Source organism: Phyllopteryx taeniolatus, chromosome 18 (genome assembly GCF_024500385.1).
Source record: "Phyllopteryx taeniolatus isolate TA_2022b chromosome 18, UOR_Ptae_1.2, whole genome shotgun sequence".
Lineage (NCBI taxonomy): Eukaryota > Metazoa > Chordata > Actinopteri > Syngnathiformes > Syngnathidae > Phyllopteryx > Phyllopteryx taeniolatus.
In genome coordinates this window covers 15,619,276-15,641,614 of record NC_084519.1, presented here as the reverse complement: position 1 = coordinate 15,641,614, position 22,339 = coordinate 15,619,276, and the positions used below count along the sequence as shown (strand labels likewise).

The following is a 22,339-nucleotide window of genomic DNA, read 5'->3' as shown; positions in this document are numbered from 1 at the left end:
AGCAAGCTCTTGCTCAAACTCGAGCTCAAGCGCTCAACAACATGCGACGAAATAGGAAAACTATTTCTGGTGCGGATAAGTTTTTTTTTTTCTGTTGTGCCAAGATATCACATTAGGTATTGTATGTTATTGACAGTAAAATTTAATTTTTACTTTATTTTACTACTTAAGTATATTTCAGAAGCTTTACTTCTGAATTTTTATTTTTACTCGATATATAAAAATATTTATATTTACAAATAATTGTTTTATACATATTCTAATGGATTTAATTCATTAAATTATGTTTGTTTATATTTTAACTTAAATGCTTGTTTGCCTGACTATTACCCTTCTAATTAAAAAACAAAGCAAAAAAAAAAAAAAAAAAAAAAAAAAACTGCGCTCACTTGCAGAGGCATCCCAAAACTTCACCGTTCCATCAGCATGCCTGAAAAAGTGGGGGAATTAGATTAAGGAAGACAATAAATAGAGAAGAAAGAGTACTGGTAGTATTTTTTTCGACTAATTTAAAAGATCCATACACACATAACATACGTATACACATACAGTGTATATATACAGTGTTTAGACACAACATCCCTCTGGAGAGAAAGACTGAAATGGAATAAATGCATTACAAGCTCTCTGTGCGCCGTATTAGTCAATCATATAGACAAGACAATTGTATTCCTTGTATTTGTATTTTTTTTCCCACTGTGCGCTCTCTTTTCACGGCAATTTGTCTTGTTTACACCGGGGAGCCGAACATTTTCCAAACGGTGGCGCACTCTTAAAGAGCGAGACGGAACTGGACAAGAATACCATATATGAGCGCGTGCTTGGAATACGCCAGCACCGTCGTGGTTAGCTTACCCTGTAATGATGATCTCTGGGTAGCTTTGCGTGCCTTGACCCCAGTTGCCCCCACTGATAGGCCACTCCTGGAACACAGCAAACGCACGCGCCCCATTAGCACCGATGACGCGTCAAGAGAAGCACTGATTCAACGAGGATGTCTTGCCGCCGGATGAGAGTGCGCCTCCGCGTTGGCTGTCAACACGTACAAAAAGGCCACCAGCATGACTCACTGTGTTCTTTATGTGTGAATCACACCCCCTACCCTTCCCTGCATTTGTATATTATTTTAGCGAGACTGGATACAACGCAAACATATAGCAAGATGACAATACGAGTGCAAAACGTGCTTCAGCATATCAATAAGATCGTATTTTATGAGCAGCGAATGGCTAAAATGCTAGCATGCTTACATGAATTCAGATAGCAATTTTACGACGAGCAGATAAGTCTTTTACATTTCATGCTTTTTAGGAAACGCCCTAAGATGCCACAAGAGGGCACCAAAACTGTCTACCAGGCAAATATGCCTGTACAAGTTGTGCTTTGGCGTCCTCGTGCCATCTGTAGGCAATGATAAACTGACTTGCGGAATTCTAACATTCTCGCAGTTGGCATGCTAGCATACAGCAAGATAACAATCTGAGTTCAAACAGTGTTATAGCAACTTGCTCAGGATTTTACATCTTCCGAAGCAGAGAGTGGCTGAAATGTTAACATTTATCCAGATAGCAACTACACACTGTACTTAGGTAGACCCACAAGATTTGACATCACACACTGCAGTTGGTTACTGTTTCAAATGAGAACTGATCAAATGCTAGCATGCTAATCAATGGCTGTGGCGTGCCCCGTGATGTCACAATCGGTCTGCTCACCTGTAACAACTTATCGGGTTGCTGACAACATTGGGAATATGATTTCCACATTTAATTTTGGCACTTTTATAACACTGTGGAAGGCGAATGAAAAATACAGCGGGATGTTATTGTTCTGTTTCGCTCCATTAGCGGACAAAGAGGTGCGCTCGCAGCATTTTATTGCGATTGACACCTAACGGTGTATTTATTTGCCCTCCACTATAAAAGCTGCCTCGTTTGCGTCCGAGTCATTCTATTTAGGACAAGCGTGATGAAATATCATCAAAATAGCAGGATAGGCTCATCTTTTGCTGTTTTTTTGGTCATTATGGGCTCTATTTTTGCTTTTGGCGCGCAAAAAAAACGGTGTATCCCGATGTTCGTGCAAAAGCGCAAGGCTTGCTGCTTGTATTAAAAAGTGGAGGAAACAAGTTTTCGTGAAGAACAGGAGCTTGCGCGCTAATATGTTTTTCTCCTTTTGTGACACCTTCAAACTATAAGACAGCAAAAGCAAGACTGAGACAGGGCTTTTGATGGCTAAATAATTCATTTACAGATAAGCAACTATGAAATGCGGTGACGCTGACTCACCGCATGACTCGAGTTGAATGTCAGCACCTTTTTTACATATCATTCATCATTCGCCGCCATGAACTGCGTCATCTTTTCTCACAATTGCGAAACACACTTTCGACTAACGACTGGTACACATATTCCGTTTGTACAATACATATACATACCGTGTATGAGTGTGAGGTGCTTAAACTTGCCCGACTTCTGCCATGTTGGCATTTTTTTTTTTGTTCGTAATTGACGTGACAAGCCGCCTAATCTTTATCTTCTACTTTTAAGATGATCTCACATCTGAAGCGATGCAATGTCGCCATCTTCAGGTATGTGTTAGTCATTACAGTTATTTACAAACCTGAGTTTCACAGATAAGCTGGACGAGACCATCTTCCACACCTGCCCGTTGGAAAATGTACTTGGCATGAATATACCTTGGTAAACGGTTGGATTCCAGTTGATAAATATAAACGTGCACAGAAGTGAATGAGTTGATAACGGTTATCTTTTTTTTTAATATATATATATACACGTATGTTAAGAAAGTTCAAAGTACCTTTTTGCTGTAGCCCTGGCGCTTCTGTCGCGAGCCAACCGAATAAAGCGCTGGTATGAGGTCCACGGGGCAGTCGGCGAAGTACTCGCAGCAGGTCACCGGGGACTCGTGGATGGTCAGCGGGTAGGGGTTCTCGAAGATGGGGTAGCTGGGACGAGCCAAAACACCTCCTCAGCCATGATGTCTCCTCTGCGTAAGCTCGGCAGGTTGATGAAAAGTTACGCTGGGGGGCACTCACCCGTTTTGTGCGAGGTCGATCACCACTAAGTCCTTCTCCAGAAGGACCACCACAGCGTAAGGTTCCTGAAAGTCTGCACGGTCCAGAGTATCAAAGTTATCAATCGTGCTGCCATCATGTCAAGAACTTCTCAGATGCTACACAACAGACAGCGACGTGTGATCAATTAAAATGTCTCGGTGATAGAAATATAATAATACAGTGGCGCCTTGCGATACGAGTTTAATTCATTCCGTGACCACGTTCTTAACACAAAACACCTAAATCATCTTTTCCCATTGAAACGAGCAGCAATGCTCTTTCTGGTGTACCTGCTTTGGCCACCTGGGGGCAGTATAAGATGGTGATCGTGTTCAAGGATGCTTCTCAACTCAGTACGGCACAAATATTAGTTATTTTTGGCACAGGATAAAGAATATATGACTGAATGCTGTAATAGTCTGTCAACATGTGTTGCTTCATCGTTTGTCAAAGTGCAGCTTATTGTGAGTTGAGTTTACTGCCACGACACAATGCTCGTATCTCAAGTCTGTGCTCCCGAGTCAAAGCAAAAAAATTAAATAAAAATGACCAAACACCACCACAGTGCTTTTAAAAAAAGTGTGTTAATAAGTTTAAATGTGTTTAAAGTTTGTCGGAAGTGCAAAACTATTACCCAAAAAAAAGTTAATTCCATCCAGGAAGCTTAACAATAAATACATGACTCAGCAGCGAGGTCTTTACTAGAAAGCAACAACTGCTAATTTGTGCGAAACATGAGTTGGCGCTGATTGTCTCGTCTGGTATGTTTGTGTCTTCATCACACTTGAGCACATCAGTCATCTATATATTAATGTCATGGACAAGGCAGACACCCAGATGCACGCAATGTAATAATCCTCGGTGATGTCTATTACCAGATGAGATCAGCTGGCTGCCAGTGACATAATGAAGTCGCAGCGGTTGCATAATGCGCAGGATAATCCGTCCCGCAGCTGTGTGTGCCAAATGACGGCTTTTACGCGGCAGATTACGCTGCATTCACATCCACTTGTTTCCAGCTCCTCAACACGTGAAAATATGCTAATTCTATTTCGACGCAGGGGCTGTTGTGTGCAAAAAAAATTAAATAAATAAAAAAAATAGACATACCTCCCCTTGGGGAAATTCTAGATGTATTACAGCGGCGCTCGTAATTAAAGAACAGGCGCGGAATGCGAAGCGTCGTCAAAGCGGCGGGATGAGCGAACGGAGGGAAGGACGGACGGACGGACGGACGGACTCACCGTTGGGATACGGCGTCTCGCACAGGGTGAGGAAGTCCACGATGGGGTAGTCCATCTGCAGGACGGCCGTGCTCTTCCCGTGCATGACCGTCAGGCACGGCCGCCGGCCCACCGTGTCGTAGGAGAGACCGCCGGACAGGATGATGAAGGGCTCTCTGGGGAAATGAAAACCGAGAAAGAGGAAAAATAAAACAAACAAACAAACAAAAAACAACTGTATTTACCTCACGTCAGAGAGCAATTTTAAATAGTTGACCGCTGCGCTCAATTGAACCCCATTGCTCACCAAAACAGCAGCACCAAATTTTAGGATAGAGTCTTAACTCAGCTTGTTGTAATTGACTTCCTGCACAGGATTAAATGTGATGTTATGGTACATTTTTCATAGCACATAGCGTGTGTTCATGTTCCATTTCTTCCTCAGTTCTTTACGTTTGTATTGTTAAAGTCGAGTAATTTACAAGTATTATTACAAGATTCAAGTCGTAATTTGGGGGGTAAAAAATGTTATGTCATGTTTTGTGATGAGAATGTTTTAAGGAAAAAAATTGATTTATTCTTGCAACATAGATACAAAATAATGACTGTATAAATTACAATTTTATTCTCAGAGAATTGTCAAATTTTTCCGCTTAATATTACATCAATTTAACTAAAATCATCATTTTAGCCTCATAATATTACGGTTTTGTCCTTGTAAAATTGCAAAGGTTTCTTGTAGTATTACGACTATATTCTTGTAGGACTGCAATTTTTTACGACTTAGTTTCAATAGAAATTAAAAAGATTCTTCTTCTTCTTCTTCTTCTTCTTATTATTCATTCATTCATTTTCCGTACCACTTCTCCTCACTGGGGTGACGGGCGTGCTGGAGCCTACCCCAGCTAATTTCGGGTAAGAGGCAGGGCACCCCCTGAACTGGTCGCCAGCCAATCGCAAATTATTATTATTATTATTATTTATATATTTTCTTTTTGACATTTCTCCCATGAGGACTATATTCTTGTAAGATTGCAACATTTTAAATGAACATTTTCTTTTCGCAATACGATATATATATATTTGTAAAATGATAAATATTGTAATGGTATGACGATGTGCTCCTAAATTGCACCTTCTTTTTTTTTTTTTTTTTTTTTTTTAAATAACATTACAACTTCACTCTCGTAAAATGATGAAAATGACTTTCTCGTGGTATTACAGCTCTCTAAAAACATTTTTCCAAGTAATATTGTATTGTATATAATATTATATAGTTGTGAACCTTGCTCTGTAATATTACAGTGCAACCTTTTATTCTAGTAAAATAAACCTTATACAATTCCAACTTTTTCTCATAAAATTACTATTTTATCCTAGTAAAATTACATTACATACCCTCATAAAAGGACAACATTTTGTTCATATTAGAACTTGATTCTGCTAAAATAAGATACAATGACGCTTTTTTTTTTTTTTTTTTTTTTTTTATTGTAACAATGTGCCTTTATCCTCTGAGTATTTCAACATAATTCTTGTAGCCATTACTTTTGTCCTATATATATTACTGCCCTTTTTTTTTAATCATCAGTGTGGTCGACGTTTCAATAAAAATGTTCCAAATGAATTCCCAGCAAAAAATTGGGTGCTTACCCAATCCTGGTGGTTCTGTACTCCACTTTGAGAATGGGTTTACAAGGCTCTGGCTTCTTTCCATCCTTGGGCTGCTTTCCTGAAACCGAACACAATTTTGACGCTCGTTTATCCTAACAACCACCCACATACTAAATGAATGAAGAAAAGAAATGTTACTTATTAAGGGGATTAATGGTCTGAATAATCATTACAATAACAACTATAGACGCGTTACCTATTTCTACAAGGAGAGACAATTAAATAAAGTCGAAACCCAGCTTAAGCCCATCAAAGGAATTTTCATAATTGCACATGAAATGCAAACGTAATAAGAGCAGTGTCTGCAGAGAAACAATTCAAAATAAAGAAATAAATCAACTAAAATGAAAAAGCACAGGTCTAAAATCCTTTCCACAACACACCGAGTGCTGTCTTCTTGCAGGTCTTGAACTTGTCAAAAAGTGCTTGGAAATGGAATAATATAATGGAATCATAATAATAATAATTGTTTTTAAATGTAGTGAGGAAAAGTGAAACGTGTCAGAAGACGAAATACAGAAGTACAGACGTGACGATTTTGATACTTACTTTGACTTCCCGCCACTGCTTTGACGCTCGCGACATTAGCTAGTGTTTGGCGACACGTTTAGCGTGCACGTGCTCACCGTGAGGTGTGATTGTCTGTACGGGCTTGCCCTGGCCTCTCACGTTCCAGATGGTCAGCGTCCCGTCTGAGTGACTGCACACGAACTGCTTGCCCTCGTGATGCCAGGCAACGGAGTGGATCGCCTTGGAAACGACAGGCGGGAGGGCGACGGGGGGATGAAACAACAACAACAACAACAACAGGATGAAACAGGGTTGTCTTAGTTTTAAAGAAGAGAGGTTGAACAGAGCAGATTTGCCGTTTTATATACAAGGGATTAGCTTCTCTTTCTACTTGTATTGCAGTTTATTAAAATGCTAATTAAAATGTCATCAGTACAGTTCATAAAGGTTTTCATGAAGGTGCTGACATTCGGAGTCTGCAATGAAGGAATGAACTTGCTTTGCATGATTTCCCTCTGGGAACATGTTTTGGAATTAGAACATGTCGGACGTCAATGAACACCAGAGAACAGATTGTGCTCGGGGCAAAAATGCTTTTCAACATATTTGCGATCATTGTAAACACAATCACAAAGTAGACCAGTAAAGGGCAACATCCTCGTTTCTTGGAGTATAATATAGTATAGTATAATAGGTTTGATTTATTCGTTTAATGTTAGCCGTGTGTCCAAACAAAAAGGGATGTAAGCCATTCACAGCCGAAGCGGAATCGTGACGTCTGTAAAAAGTGAACGTTACACTGCAGCATATATGGCAGTGATTTGCTTATAGGGCAACACAGCATAAGCTCACGAGGATGATCAACTATTGCAATAACAAATGCAGAGCAAACTCTAAAGTCCAAAATCCGTCTGGCTGTCCTATTTGCATTTTGACCAATATTGGCAGGAAAATTATGTCTCAATTTTTTTCCCCCCTTGTATTGCCATTGCATTTTTTTTCTTTTCTTTTTTTTGGTCCTAAAATGACAACAAATACTCTTGTCAAATTCTAATTTTATTTCAAACTCCCTACTTATTAAAAATTGGAGGGGGTTTCCTGATGTTATCATTTTATTCTCCTAAAATGCTGTTTTCTTTTAATATTATAACTTCATTATTGGAATAAATTGCAACACCTTTTCCCTTCCCATAGTACCATTGAAGTCTTGTAAAATTCCATTATTCTTCAAAGTTACAATTTCAACCGAGTGAAATTATGGATTTCTCATTAGAAATTGCAAAAATGTTCATGCAATAGTACAATTTTATTCTCTGACTTGCTTTGTCATTATCACTTTCTTCTGGGAGAATTACAACATTGCTCTCATAAATTATGACGTCATCCTCATTAAATAAAAAAAATAGAAAAAATCTTTTTGTTTTTGTTTTTTTTTTAATTGTGAATTTTGATTTCCCCCATGAGATGCTGTTGGGATGTGGTGTGTGTGTGTGTGTGTGTTCACAATATCTAATAACTTACGATTATCCTTGCAAAATCAAGGTGAGAAGGGGGGAAAAAAAAAAAAAAAAAGCCTCTCTCGTTTTTCTACTGCAACGGAATGAGTCCACACAAGCAGCGATAGACAATGAAGCGCCAACGCACTGGGCTAATTAGGAAACGAGCTCATTATATCAAACAATGTGAGTGCAAGACGACTTATTTGCGTTATGTATTGCATTAAGACCCTTTTCACAGATTGTTTTTCGAGGGTAAATACACACACACACACACACACACACAGTATTTGGAAAGGATAATAGACAAATACAAAGCAATTAGAAAAGCTAATTTATTAGAAAAGCAAATGAGGCTAGAGGAATGCGCACACTCGAAACGGGCTCAAAGTACAACAAACAAGCGTTGTGGGCCGCGCACGTCAACAGTGATTTAAACAGAACAATCCTGTTTTGGAACGCAAAATGTATTTTCATGTGCCGCAGTTTTGATGTAATCAGTGACGGTGAAACGAGCCTATGCGAGCTTCTACTCAGTCCAATCGGCGCTGAAATTCGGTTCCGATTCCTCTTAATCGGTTCATTTTCCCAGGTGACTGGTCTCGTATCACCTTCGTTTTGTTTGGTAGCCATCGGTAAAGTCCTCGCCTTCCGTTTCATAACTGCTCCAAAATGATCGGTTCTGTCGTGCTCCTTAATTGAAATCTGCTTTGCCAGGTCCAGAAGAAGACAAACGCCAGCCGGTACCCGAGCCAGTTGAACCAGACCTGTCCAATGTCAAATAGGATGTTCTCAGAGGGAAAGCGGCTAGTGAGCTTAGTGTTATAAGCACGGTTATAACAATGATGCAGAGGAACTGGAAAAGTCACAGAAAGAAGTGGACGACTTTTTGTGAGTTGTGTTTGAATAAGTTCTCATTAGCACATAATGTGGTCCATTTATCATCATCAGGGATTGGCTCCAGAGTATTTCATTGACAAAAATCACAGTCACACACACAGTGAACATGGCTGTAGCAAAATGTCGAAGATAATGAGATTATGCTAAATCTCGCCCGCTGGTGGTCCCCTCTCTTTGGCGGTGATAACAAGGGAGCACTGCATCAGAAAAAGGAGCGGATTTTCAGTCGCCATCGCCCTCCCTTCTCAGATAAGCTAATATCCTCGCGCTGCTCCCGTGGTCTCATTGAATCGAGCCCCAGGGAGCTTATCTCCGCTCTCCAAACCCATGTCGTGACACCTCTCCACAGACCAGAGGCAGAGCGCGGTGGGAAAAAAAAAAAAAAAAAAAAAAAAGAAAGAGCCCCTTTGGAGTTTTCCTCACGCCTGAGCTCACGTCTCTCTCTGCTCTCGCGGAATGTCTGGAGGTTATCCCCCACGCCGCCTCAACTCTATGGAAGGCGCTATCTGTTTTGAAGACTTCCATTTGTTCCCCACGCAAGGACGCCGAGGACAATCACAGCGTATCGCTGCGACGCATCGCTGCGTGCAATGCAGCTCTGATTGCTCAATGACCTTTCCTTTGTTGTTGTTGCTGTTGTGGACAAAGCTGCAGACCAAACTAATGAGGACGGCTAAAGCTAGGCGCAGTTAACAACAACATACAATAGAAGCTTTCGAGTGACCCATATGGTTCTATTTATGGCAACAACAAAATTTCAGTTCTTGACTATGCACAGTGAATTGTTTTTGTACAAAATCCAAATAAAGGCCTGTCAGAATAAAACAACTAATAAAACTTTAAAAAAAAAATTTAAAAAAAAAAGGATGAATATATATATAAATAAATACAGTCGAGGTTAGGGAGATGGCGCAAACTATTTTCATATTTACGCTTATTTAGAAAAGAAAAAATATTAAGTCCTACTAAATGCTTGTAAAAATAAAATAATTTTTGTGTATGAAATCCTACTAAATTGGCCTGTGAACAGACTTCATTAACATTCTGGACGCACAAAAAGCAAAATGCATGAATTTTTAAGTATCTCTTGACATGCAATTCATATAGCAAGCATCGCATGTGCTTTCAAATATGACCGCCTTCCTTCCCAAATGAATGCGGACTCGGTTATTATCATACACATTCGAGAATATCGAGCAATCGAGAATATTATTCTCAATTCCCCTGAATACCTGTTGATGATCCAGACACACGAACTATTCGCAGCTGATGGCTCATCTGAGATGTCTGCTGCTGTTTCCATTTTTAGCGGACCATGACGCTTTATGTGATGATGATGATGATGATCATGATGATGAAGATGATCACTCCCTCCTCTGTCTTGAGGTGTCTCTAATTAAATAATTTTAATTCCTCTACTGCAGGAGGTGGGGAACCTGTTTCCTATTAGGGGCCATTTCGCTTTTTACAAAGTCCTCTGAGTGTGATACTAAGTTTATGAAATAATATGATGCAACAATTAAACATCTTTATTGTTATTTATTACGTGCATTTGCAGGTTAAATGTTTTCTGGGATTTTATAACAGTGCCTCCGAGGTTTTTTTTTTTTTTTTTTTTTTTTTTTAGGGCCGCAATGTGTAATATTATTCTTTACACTGTAAAAGGATAATAGTTTATTATTTGGCCCAAACCACACATTTCCTTAAAAAAAAAAAAAAAAAAAAACATTTAGTTTTTGGGCAATCCTGCATACATAAAAGCAAAATAAATAAAATATTGAAAACATGACCTCCCCTCTTTGCTTGCACTTACTTGGCTGGCAAATATTGCAAATGCTTGAGCAGGAATACAATTTTGCAAGCAAGTCAATAAGGTATGACAAGTCCACGGGGCATCATGACACTGGCTCTGTTTTATTGTGTTTTCTTTTATTTATAGAGCCTCCCCTCCGCCGCCCGCCGGGGACCACAACGACGGAGCGGATGAGCGTGCTGGGAAGTTTAAGCCTACGAAACCATGTTACGACATCGATACGTAAGCAGCGAGCCTCGCTCTGGAGAAAAGACGGTAAGCTACCGTACATCCCCCCTCCCATCATAAAAAAAAAATGGACAGTCAGAAATGATGGGAAGTACAGTACCTGGTAGCTAGCAGCTACAAGCTAACGTAGCTGTCTATCTAACTTCTCCTTCCTGGCAAGCATAACAGCAGTGGTGAAAACTAAGTACAAATACAGAAATGTCTTGCAATATCAAGATACAAGCCGTCATTCAGCCAATTTTTTTGCTTTGACTTGAGAGCAAAAATTCAAGATACGAGTTCACTTCACAACAAGCAGCAATTTGGCAGATAGTTCATAATTCTTTAAAAAAAAAGAGGCTTCAAGCTGTTTATTGCGACTCCCACTTGAACAAAATATAAAACGAAAATTACACATGTATTTATAGCTACCACACAAATTTGCCTTCTGCTAACTTTATGCTAACACTCAATGTGAATCGCCATAGACAGGCTAACGGATAGTATCAAAAGTTGCGTTTAATCAATGGCTATCTGAACACAAACAGTGCATCAACGCATGTAGACACCTATTGGCATATTTTCTTTATCCTCAGGGAAAACCGACTAAAATTACTGCAGTTCCCAGATTCACTTGTGAATGTCGTCTTCGTTTGTGTCTTCATGTCTGTGTTATAGTGCCCCCGGTGGCCAAGTCGTGCACACCAGAAGGAGTTGCGATGAATTTATTATGATGCACAAACTGTTTAAATCTTTACATTTTTTTATTACTATATGATAGAGTGAAATTTCATTTTAAAACAATGTATTACATTTTGTTGGGATTTTTGGGGAGACTGGAAAGCATTTAATAGCATATTTATTCATTTCAACAAGGAAATGTATTTATTTATCTCAAGGCACCATTGCACAGGTTATATTGTTTCCTATATGAAATATTAAAATTTGGTATACCTGAAAATATTATTCTGATGAATTAATTGTCTTTTTATGGCTGAAAGCTCACCAGTTTTGCAAGTTTTTGCATCTTGCTGAAAATATATGAATTTTAGTGGTCCACAACGCGACCCTCCAAAACTCGCATTCCTTAGAAAGGTTAAAACATGAAAACGGGCCCGCTCACAGCTTTAATGTTCCAAAATCGCTTTGAATTTGCTAGAACAAACAGTTATTAAACAGAGTTTCTACCTTTCAGAGATGAAACAAGAAGCTTCATTTTTATTTTTTGTACAATCATCACTTTCACAGTTATTGAAGCGCTTATTTATTTTCTGAAAGCGAGCCGCTTCTCTGAGTAAACCACCGCGCGGCTTATTTGTTCATGAATAGGTAATTTTGATTCCGGCAAAGCATTAAAAGATACCGGAAGCAAGGCGGGAAACAAAGGTTTGCCTACCTCATCATAAGTGTAGCGATAGTCGGCCTTCTTTGATTTGAGATCCCACAGGACCACGATCCCGGACTCGAATCCAATTATCAGCTGGGAGAGGAAACAGGAGTCCAGGAAAACGGCCGAAGATGACAGATGGAGAGAACGAAGATATTAAAAGTGGTGGGGGCAAAAAAAAAAAAAAAAGGCTGATGCATTTGACATTCACATGTGCCACGTAACAGAAGATCGGGTAAGAATGCAGCCTACATGACGCACGACAAGAATCATCTTTAGAAGAAGAAAATGAGTTACCACTCGGGATGTGCATTCGCTTCTGGGAAACTATTTAGCAATTATTTGCTATGCTTATTACACTCTTAAGCTTTGAATCACAAATGGACCAATACATTGCCTGCTTCAACTAGAAATGGCATTTAAACAGTCCTCTTCATCATGTCGTTCACATTTGGAGACCTAACAATTGATTAGCAGGAAGTCGCCATTGCGAGGCTTCAAACAGGAAGTGGCCGCTGGCCTTTACGGCAGCAATATTTGGACAAAACAGACAACCGACCAAGTTTACCGACTCGCCTCGAATACGCTTGAGAGTTTTACACAAAACAGTTATATTTTAAGGACATGACAGCTCAGAACACTATATATAAACAAATAGAATACAATACAGTCTCGTAGAAGAGAAGCAATGTGAACATAAAAAAACTAACTAACTTTTTGTGAGTGGGATTTTTATGATTCCTCAGTTTCTGTTTATAGCTTTGAGGATTTATATTTACACTAGTTAGAGATGTAACCAACACGGAGACCAGAGAGAGCCGGGTTGGAAAAATGAGAAAGTGGGAGGTACCCACAGAGTGCTACTCGTGGTCGCATCAAGCCATTCCACGCAATTGATCAAATTCTTAACACTCAATTATCACGCCTATCCCTCGTCAAGGGAGCCCAAACAAGCTAAGTGATGTGGAAAAAGGATAACTTTGAAGACTAAGCCACAATCGGTGTTTAGTTTAAACTGTAGTCTCAGCTGATTCAACGTTTATGAGTGGAATAATAGGATGTGTTTCCATCCAAGTCGCGCTGATGCAATCGGTGAATCATCCCGCAGAAGCCCCGCCGCGTCTGCGATTAAACGTTTAAAAGCCTAATCTTTATCCTTTAGAACGATGCGAAACGTTTAACTTCAGTCAACCTTTTGACGGATGGGAGGGAAATGCGGAGGAATCTCAAAAGTCGAACTGTTTGCCAGTGGAACCAAGCAGACCGGGAGGCTTGTTATCGCCTCGAGTTGCTGAGAAAAGCTTGCATTGTGGACCAAGCTGTGCCGTCCCTTTTGATACAATACGACAGTCATTCGATAAAGAAAGCGAGAAAGACTAAAGCTATAGTCATTCTCTTTAAAATGTATTATTGGTTAGTATGTTTGTGTGTCTGGAACGCATTAATTAGATTTACACAATTTCCTATGGGAAATATTGCTTTGGATTTTGTACGATTTGGTTTCAGTCAAACTTTCTAGAATGGATCCATCACGAAAACTGAGATTCCACAATTTAACATGTTTCACAAGTGGCTAACTTCCTTATACTTCCTCATACTTATATGACGGTTACATTGTTATTTTAAACCTTGCCTGTACAGTTAATACATTTTAGTATGGAAAAATCTTCCATTTCCATTATCTCTCATGGTGAAAAAAATCAAACGAAATTCTAAATGTATTATCGCCATCCGTTCAATCTCCGTTTGGATCTCTGGGGCGCTAAGTGGTACTTAATAGCATCTTTTACCTTCCCCTCATCCATGGGGTTGTCACTGATGTGGACGACGGGTCCAGGGTGAGCCTTGGAGGACCTTATATATGGGAGACACAAGAGAGAAAGAAGTGAGCGACAAGTGTGCCCATCTGGTAATTGACTTGCGTCGCTTAACGCTTGGGGAAAGCCGAGGTCAAAGCAGGCGAGCGAGTGTCCGTGAATCAGCGGAGGAAATGTGCTGGTGAGGACGGCCGCTGTCAATCAGCCTCTCGGGCTGTTCAAAGAAAGGGGAGGAAAAAAATAAAAAATAAAACCTCTTTTACTGTTTGTACTTTACCCTCCAGCCCTGACGGGCCTTTTGTCCAAGCTTCGCAAAGCTGCCCCACTTCGGAAGGCACAATGACGGATGAGGTGCACGACGGAAGGTCAGTGACTGTGAAGAGTCCGACATGTCCGAGCCTAACGCCGAAGTTTGCTGAATGTGCACAGTATGTTTTTCATACCTAACTACACCACAGTTTTAGGACCGGTCTTTGTTACTTTGTGGACAGTTTTCAATTCTGGCATTCATTTGATGATTTATCTGAAAACATTTACAACATGACACCTGCATCAACATTCAGAATAAGAGCACTGGAATCCTTCAACTCAAGTAGCACGAGGTGGAAAGCATGCACAGTCATGTGTATGGGAAGCAAGCATCATTTAGAAGTGTCTATATTTAGGCTGATGGTGCCGGATGATTGGAGCCTTATTATTACTGAAAGCTGTGCTGCCGCAGCTTTTTCTTTTTTCTGCTTCATCTCATCTCACTTCACCGCCTCCACACATGTGCTACACACACACACACACACACACACACACACACACGCAGCACAGCAATTAAGGCACATCGTAACACCCACTTTGTGAAACATACACCAATAACAATCAATTAGCCTCTCACTCAATTACAAATGCTACTCGTCCGCCTGCGCCATATGCTTTATTTTCTCTTGTTTTAAGACGTTCTACTTTACATTTTCAGTTTTCACCCCATGAGGCTTCCAAGATGAAATCTTTAATGCTAAAGTCAATAAAAATGCACACTTAAATGCATTTTTTTTGACTGCTTAACTGATTAAGTGGTATATACATGTTTACATTATTTGAGGCTTTAAAGGATGGGACAGATGTTTGTATTATCTGTGTACATGAATGGACTGGCAGCTGTTTACATTACACTGTATATATGAATGGCCAGGAGTTTTCATTCGACGTGTGTGTGGAAATGTAAGGACAACTGCTTACATTATATGGAGGAATAGACGTGTTCACTAATAAAATGCCAATGAGCAGTGGTGTTCCCCAGGGGTCAATCCTGGGACCCCTATTGCTCAATCTGTTATTATGTAGTTATAAAGTGTCCTACCACAACTATCCAGATGACACTCAGATCTACATGACGTTGACAGCAGGTTAACATGGGCCTGTTGAACTGATCACTGTGCAGATGCAAAAACTTGGAACAGTTTTCCAAAAGTTGTGAAAAACAGTTCTATTTAGCTGTGCATAATTTTTTTTATGCAGTCCGCTTTATGTTTTATGGAATTATTATATTTGGCTTCTGATAACTGTATGTAGCCATAAAGCGCTTCTAATTTCCTTGAGTACGAATTGTGCTCTTTGATAATGCAATACTGCATGACTAACCTGGCAACCAAACATTGCATTTGTCAATCTTTTAACGGTAGAACAATGCTGACTGCATAAGCTTTAATTAGGAGCTTTACATAATATTACATCAAGCACATACCCAACTGAGGTGAGATGAGGCCACACACTGCACATGCGAGGACCATGCCGCAAACAAGCTATTGCCGTAGGGGCTTTGGATGTCATTGGCCTGGCATCAACACCAGATGTTGACTACGACACCGTGTTCATGTGCTTTTTGCTGAAACCTAACTATGCTTTTAAAACATACAACTGAGAGGGAAAAAAAATCATTTGTGGCCACAGCATACTCTAATATGCACACAGAATGCTTATTTGGGGCCATAAAATACTCATGTGAGTGGGCAGAAACGTCATTAATTTTCACGAGCAAAGTGGGGTGAATGCGAGAGCGGTAGAAAATGAAAAGAGGAGCACAGGCCTAAAGCAAACACTTTCACAATGAAATATGTGTCATGCTATGCTCTGAATGTTTTGTCCCACTTCTGTACCCACCGACCATCGCCATGAATCAAGTCCACAAACTCACACACACACATGCAAGCCGCAGCGATGTGAGTCCACACAAGGGTCAAGAGTCTCATTGCCTCAAGCCATGGCTGAACAATGCTACTATGAGCCCTTCTGGATGAATTTGACCTGTTCTAACTAATGAATAACGGAAGTTAATGGAGAACGACGTGACAGTCATAATAAGACACAAATAAGAGCCACTGCTGCTGAGAGAAAGAGAGGAAGAATATCTCATCCTTACACCTCTTAAAACACATTGTGATGTAAGGACTAAGGGAGAACACACGACAGCAGATTATTATATCTGTGAATAGACAGATGTTCACAAGGTGTGTGCATGAGAACGAGCAGGCAAATCTGTACATTGACAAATGTTTTCAAATGAATGGAAATGCCATTAATATATTTTAATTTTTACATTAATTTTTTTTAATTGTAATGTGTTTTTAAAAATGAAAATGGCACTCTATAAAATTGTACTTTAAAAAAAAAAAACATGGTAATAACAATAAAACAGAAAGTAAAGAATGAAATCGTTTCTGCAACATGATTCATTTATTGCGGCTCCTTCTGATGTGCACGAGTTGGCCACTGGACGGCAGTATAATACAGTCATACCCACAATCGAAGAAGAGTGTCACTTATGAACTATGACTCGGTAAGCTGCGGCAATATTAGTCGTTATTCGCAGAGGATATGAGTGACTATATTGTCTGTCCACATGTGTTGCTGCTACATTTGTGTTCAAAGTCATAAAAAAACAAAACAAAGAAACTCAATAGTACAGATACATCATTTCATAAGATCAGAAAGCTTACTGGTGGATGCCAGTTATGCGGTTAATAAACTATCAAAATGTATTTTTGTTAAAATTATGCAACACAATATGTGCATTTATTAAAAGACACATTTTTAACCAAAACCTTTTTGTGTTTTTGTCAACTAAAAGTTGACAAAAACCATCCCGTATTGAAATATAACTAAATTTGAAATGACTAAAATGTGATTAAATCTAAAAAAATATCTCGTTGGCCCGGCTATGGCCCGGCTATGGCCCCGAGTACATTGGAATGAAATCGTAATGAGTCATGCTCTTCTCAATGCATACTGAACACCGTCTCCACCATTAAAAAGCAATTTGTCAAAGTGAAGTCAAAGTTACTGCGTGTGTCCTTAGAGCCGGCAGCCGGCCCTTATCGGCGCTTTCTATCTCATCATCCACATCTATCCTGCACCGCTCCTCCTGTAACGGGAAAAGCGCTTTTATCACGACGTGCGCTCATCTCCTGTATCATTCCTCTCCTGCGTACGTGTCCTACCTCTCCCGAAAACCACAAGCTTCACCCCCCCCCCCCCCCCCCAACACTCCCACCTGTCCCCTCGTGCCTCCCTGCTCCACTCTCGCCTCGTCTCATCTCCCCCGCAGCTCAGACGTCTGCGTGTATCGTACACTGATCTTGGCGGACACCTGTTCCAACCCTCCTCTGCTAGTCCCTCATGGTGCGCACACACTCAGTCTCGCGCAGGAGGGGGTAATGTGTGAAGCAAAACGCTCCGGTGAATAATTTAAGTCTCTACAGCAGGGAAATAAAATGGAGCCTGTCAAGCCGACAGATCCATTGAAGGCGCTATGAGAAACATTTGGCTGCCTACCGGAGGAGAGTCTTTATATCTTTGCATTTTTTTTGGCTGATCTAAAATTCCATCCATCCATCCATTTTCCGTACCGCTTTATAGTCACTAGGTTCGCGTGCGTGCTGGAGCCTATCCCAGCAATCTTCGGGCGAGAGGTGGGGCACATATAAACAACCAATCATCCGCACTCGCATTCACACCTTTTAGAGTAATTTAGAGTCTTCAATCAACCTACCACGCGCGTTTTTGGGATGTGGGAGGAAACCCACAGAGGCACGGGGAGAACATGCAAACTCCAAACAGGCGGGGCCGGGATTTGAACCCCTGTCCTCACAACTGTGAGGCAGATGTGCTAACCAGTCGTCCACCGTAGGCTGTGCATTGCAACGGTGGCAATATTATGACTTCGGTTCCCATTGAGATTTGTATCGTTAAGTATTGGTCCGCACTTTGCAGACATTTTGCACTGCTAAATCACGCAAAACCTTGGGTAAGCCCGATGTTTATATTCTGTTCGCATGTGAATGGACAGCCAGAGTTTTCCAAGACGCGTGCACGCGACTTGACCGGCAGGCTAACGGACGCGGTTAACACTCACAGTTCAATGGCTTTGTTCCACATGATGACGTAGCCTGAGAGCATGAAGGACTCCACGTTGACGATGTGGATGTTTCCCCGTTCTGTGCCGATGTACAGCCACTTACTCTGGAAGGGCAGGTGGCAGAAGGTTATCCTACGAAAGCAAAAACAAAAGAACAGAGTTACGGGACAGAAAGCCACAAAGACGGACCTTCCCGATAAATCGCGCCAAACGTCGAGAAGATTATTGAGCCCTCCGTCAGTTTAAAGTCTCCTCCCAGATTGGAGTTTATTACGAGGCTACAAACCCTTCCGTCCTCCTCAACTGTGGCCATCCGTTCATCTTCTCATCCCTTTTTCATCATTTTGCTCTTCCATCCATCCTCCCGTTGCACCTCCACGCCGTCCCGAGAATAATAATGTGCGACCTTGCGCATCTGGCTCGCTTAATATTTCAAGGTTGCCCTGGCCCTCCGCTGATGCTTTTTGTATCTCCGGCTCTAGTTTCAGACTATTGGAAAAGACAAAACCAGCCATTGGCAACGTTTATTTGTAATTACTTACTTGGGTGTATTGAAGCTAACTTAACCACATACTAAAATCCCTAATTCCTGAACAGATCGTTGGCGATGTTGGTGGGCTTGTTGAACTTGATCTACTAAGTCTACAATCTTTCACTGAAATCCCAAATAGCAGGCGCTAAAGCGCATGTTCACTCACTCTAATAGATCGTGCGTACTGTTGGCGACAGGCCGAACGGTGATGTAGGAAGATGGTTTCCCCCCCAATGAAAATATGAGCGAGCACAGCAGGAGCAAATTAAATGACGTTTGAAGTGACGGAACTGAAAGTGTTAGCTTGTTAGCTTGCGCTCATTAAAAGCTGGCTAAATTAAGACAAACGCTAGTAAATTTGGACATTTCACACTGTGTGTGAAAACATTTTACTTAAAAGCAGCACACGAGCCTTATGTTTGCTATTTTCCATCAAAAAAATAAAAAATAAACCCAAAAAAAACACACACACACACACACACACACAAGAAGCATGCTAATGGTCGCTATCCAGGCTTTCCCGGATTTGGTTGCAGCACGTGAGCCATTAAATTCATCAAAGATACTAATTTCCTCTCTGTTCCTTCCATCAAAATGACATAAACTTATTATGGATTTTTCAAAAATGATGTGGTGCACTCTGGAGTTCTTCATAATTAGCCAACCTTTGGTCATTTGAAGGTTTGAACAAGTGTGGCATAATTGATGCCGAGTTGTGCATTGATTGGAAAAATATCCCAAAACAGATGACTGTTGACTATAGTTCCTTTCTTCCTGTGGGGAAAATGAGCAATTCATTCTCATTGTTTACATTTATGGGGATGGGAGCACGTGTCAATGTTTTATGACCAATGTCCAATGTTTGGAGTGGTCACGAAACACACACAAACAAACAAACAAACACAAACGCACACAAAGGGTCAGTTGGCAGCTTACAGGCTCCCGGCCAAAACGCGCCGGCTTGGAGACGGCAGCCGCCTGCCACAAACGCAGCCGTGCAAACGTTCACCAGACAAAAAGAGCGAGGGGGGGAGCCGGCACGTTGGGCGTGAATTGTCATCGTTTCTAACGACACTGTTTCGTTTGATGGATGATCCACCGAAGACCATTCCAATTGCATGCCAAGTTCGGGAGTGTGTCAGCAGTTTGGAAGTTTGACCTTAATGGTCGTAAGTAAAAAAAGACCTCCTGAAAGGCCAACTAGACAATAATGTTGTATAATTAGGCCCAGTGCAAAGGCCCTTTTGAAATTATTTACTTCCGTCCTATTTTTAATCTGTCAGACAGTTAAATCACAATTTTCAGGGCTTTAAAAAAAAAAAATTCAGCCCCCGAAGCCGTGTCCACAAAGCAACCTATTGACATGGAATAGCCCTGGCGAGTGGATCCGCAAAAAAAGTCGAAAGTCAATCATGAACAAACACAAAGTTTCAACACGCCATGCCCAAAAAGATACAGTGAAGTCTCCCATTTTTGATAGAAGTGGGCCATTTGAATATAATAAGACTTTTAAATTTACGTCATTGCATGTAGGCGGAGTACGCTGGCGAAGCTTGATGACACAACTCGAATAAACTGAGTTTAAAAATTCGGCTCCAAAGCCAGTTATAACTAAATCACGTGACCGTTGGAAGCCATGCCCATCATGACTAAACCCAGGAAAAAAGTCTCAAGGAGCCATTTCGGTGGAACCAAAATTGAGCTCGGTACAGTTTACTAGACAGTCGGGCATCACTAAACTGTGATATATTTTAGTTTCTGTCATTGTGTGTTTGTGGCGCTGATCATTAAAGTTTGGTGAAACATGGAACTCTTTGAAACTCAGCTGGCACAAGGTCAGAGTTTTCACTTGGCAACGTGAAAGTTGGTTGGCATGTCAGCACGAGGAGACCCAGAAGAAAGTGGTCGTGGTATGGTCGACTTCCTGTGTCTTTCTGGGCACGATACCAGTATCGATAACGGTGCAACCCTAAGGGTAAAGTAGTACTATAGTTCATGTGGCAAATCTCCAGCCTGGAGGAGTCTCTTAATCCGAGACGCTGCTGAGCCCAAATCTCCTCGCAGGGTTTCAGTTCGAATGACATGACAGATTGTGTCCTCCGCATGCAAACCCCCCCCCCCCCCCCCCCCCCAAGAACGAGAGCAAGGGAGAAAAGGTCATACTATACAAATACATCAAATATTTTACCTAAGAGCTCAGAAGAGTTTTGTTTCAAGGATAAAACATTTAATTTGCTTGAAGGGAGAATTCCTTTGCAGGGGAAGAAAAAAAAAAAAAATGTGTTTTTCAGATTATTACAGGAATATGTATAGAAAATATTGCGACAACAGCTATGTCTGGAGTACTTTTGAGCGGTATCAGCATCATTGTAACCTTTGATTGTTAAATACGGTATTGCCACAACACACACAAAATTTCAAGTTTGTGTTTTGTTTTTTCTACGGTAAGGCTTCCATCTTGCCACCCTATCCCAAAGCTTAAACATATGAAGAGGATGGGAGATTGTTGTCACATGTACTAAACAGCCAGTACTTGCCAGAAATTCCTGTGGATCCTCTGATGTTGCTGTCAGCATCTTGGCAGCCTCGCTGACCAATTTTATTCTCGTCTTTTCATTACAGAGACGTCCAGTTCTTGGTAAAGTCACTGTTTTGCCATATTTTCGACACTGGATGATGATTGTCTGCAATGTGCACACTTGTGCAACCACATCTCTGTTTATTTTTGGTTCCCCTCTCTAAACCATTTCATTTTTCAATTGAGGTGAATTTTTTTTTTCATGATTTCTGTTGGTCTCTTTTATATATAAATATATATACACAGTATATCACAAAAGCTGGCATTTAACCAGGCTTGTGTCGTCTTTTTATAGACGGAGAAATAACCATTGACACGGATATTCCCACTTACGTCTTCAATTAACCCCATCATGTAGGTTTTTGGATTCTGAGAGGACACCTGGAATGTCGTCTTCCACTGCGAGAGATTTTGTGCCATGCAAAAATGTCCTCCCAAATCAGAAAGTGCTAGATTTATCCGTGTGCGCTGACCCTAAACGTCCCTCTCTCATTATCTCCCATCATATCAGCCTGCGTCCACAGCGACGTCGTCGACATCTGCAGCCGGCTTCCTGCGAGGCCACGAGGTGACCGGAGCATCCTACGCCACAGTGACTCGGCAGGATTTCTCTTTTCCTCTCGCTCGCATCCCCGACAGCGCAACCCACAGACTGACTCACCGCTGTCTGGCGGAGGCCCAGTCTGTCTCAGCTCCGCCTCGTTTCGGTCATTCCGTA

At 41.0% G+C, this 22,339-nt stretch overlaps 1 protein-coding gene across 6 annotated transcripts in view; it reads right to left on the bottom strand.

Moving 5' to 3' along the window:
- Positions 1-22,339, bottom strand: part of stxbp5a (syntaxin binding protein 5a (tomosyn)) — a 70,076-nt gene that overhangs the window by 16,767 nt on the left and 30,970 nt on the right. For all 6 annotated transcript variants that reach the window (XM_061754041.1, XM_061754040.1, XM_061754043.1 and 3 more), the window contains exons 6-15: positions 18,509-18,643; positions 14,080-14,143; positions 12,299-12,382; positions 6,603-6,726; positions 5,956-6,034; positions 4,324-4,478; positions 3,059-3,131; positions 2,821-2,968; positions 856-923; positions 390-430 (exon numbers count right to left, since the gene is read on the bottom strand). In XM_061754041.1, the coding sequence (XP_061610025.1) occupies positions 390-430; positions 856-923; positions 2,821-2,968; positions 3,059-3,131; positions 4,324-4,478; positions 5,956-6,034; positions 6,603-6,726; positions 12,299-12,382; positions 14,080-14,143; positions 18,509-18,643 (971 nt within the window). The remainder of the gene's footprint in view (positions 1-389; positions 431-855; positions 924-2,820; positions 2,969-3,058; positions 3,132-4,323; positions 4,479-5,955; positions 6,035-6,602; positions 6,727-12,298; positions 12,383-14,079; positions 14,144-18,508; positions 18,644-22,339) is intronic.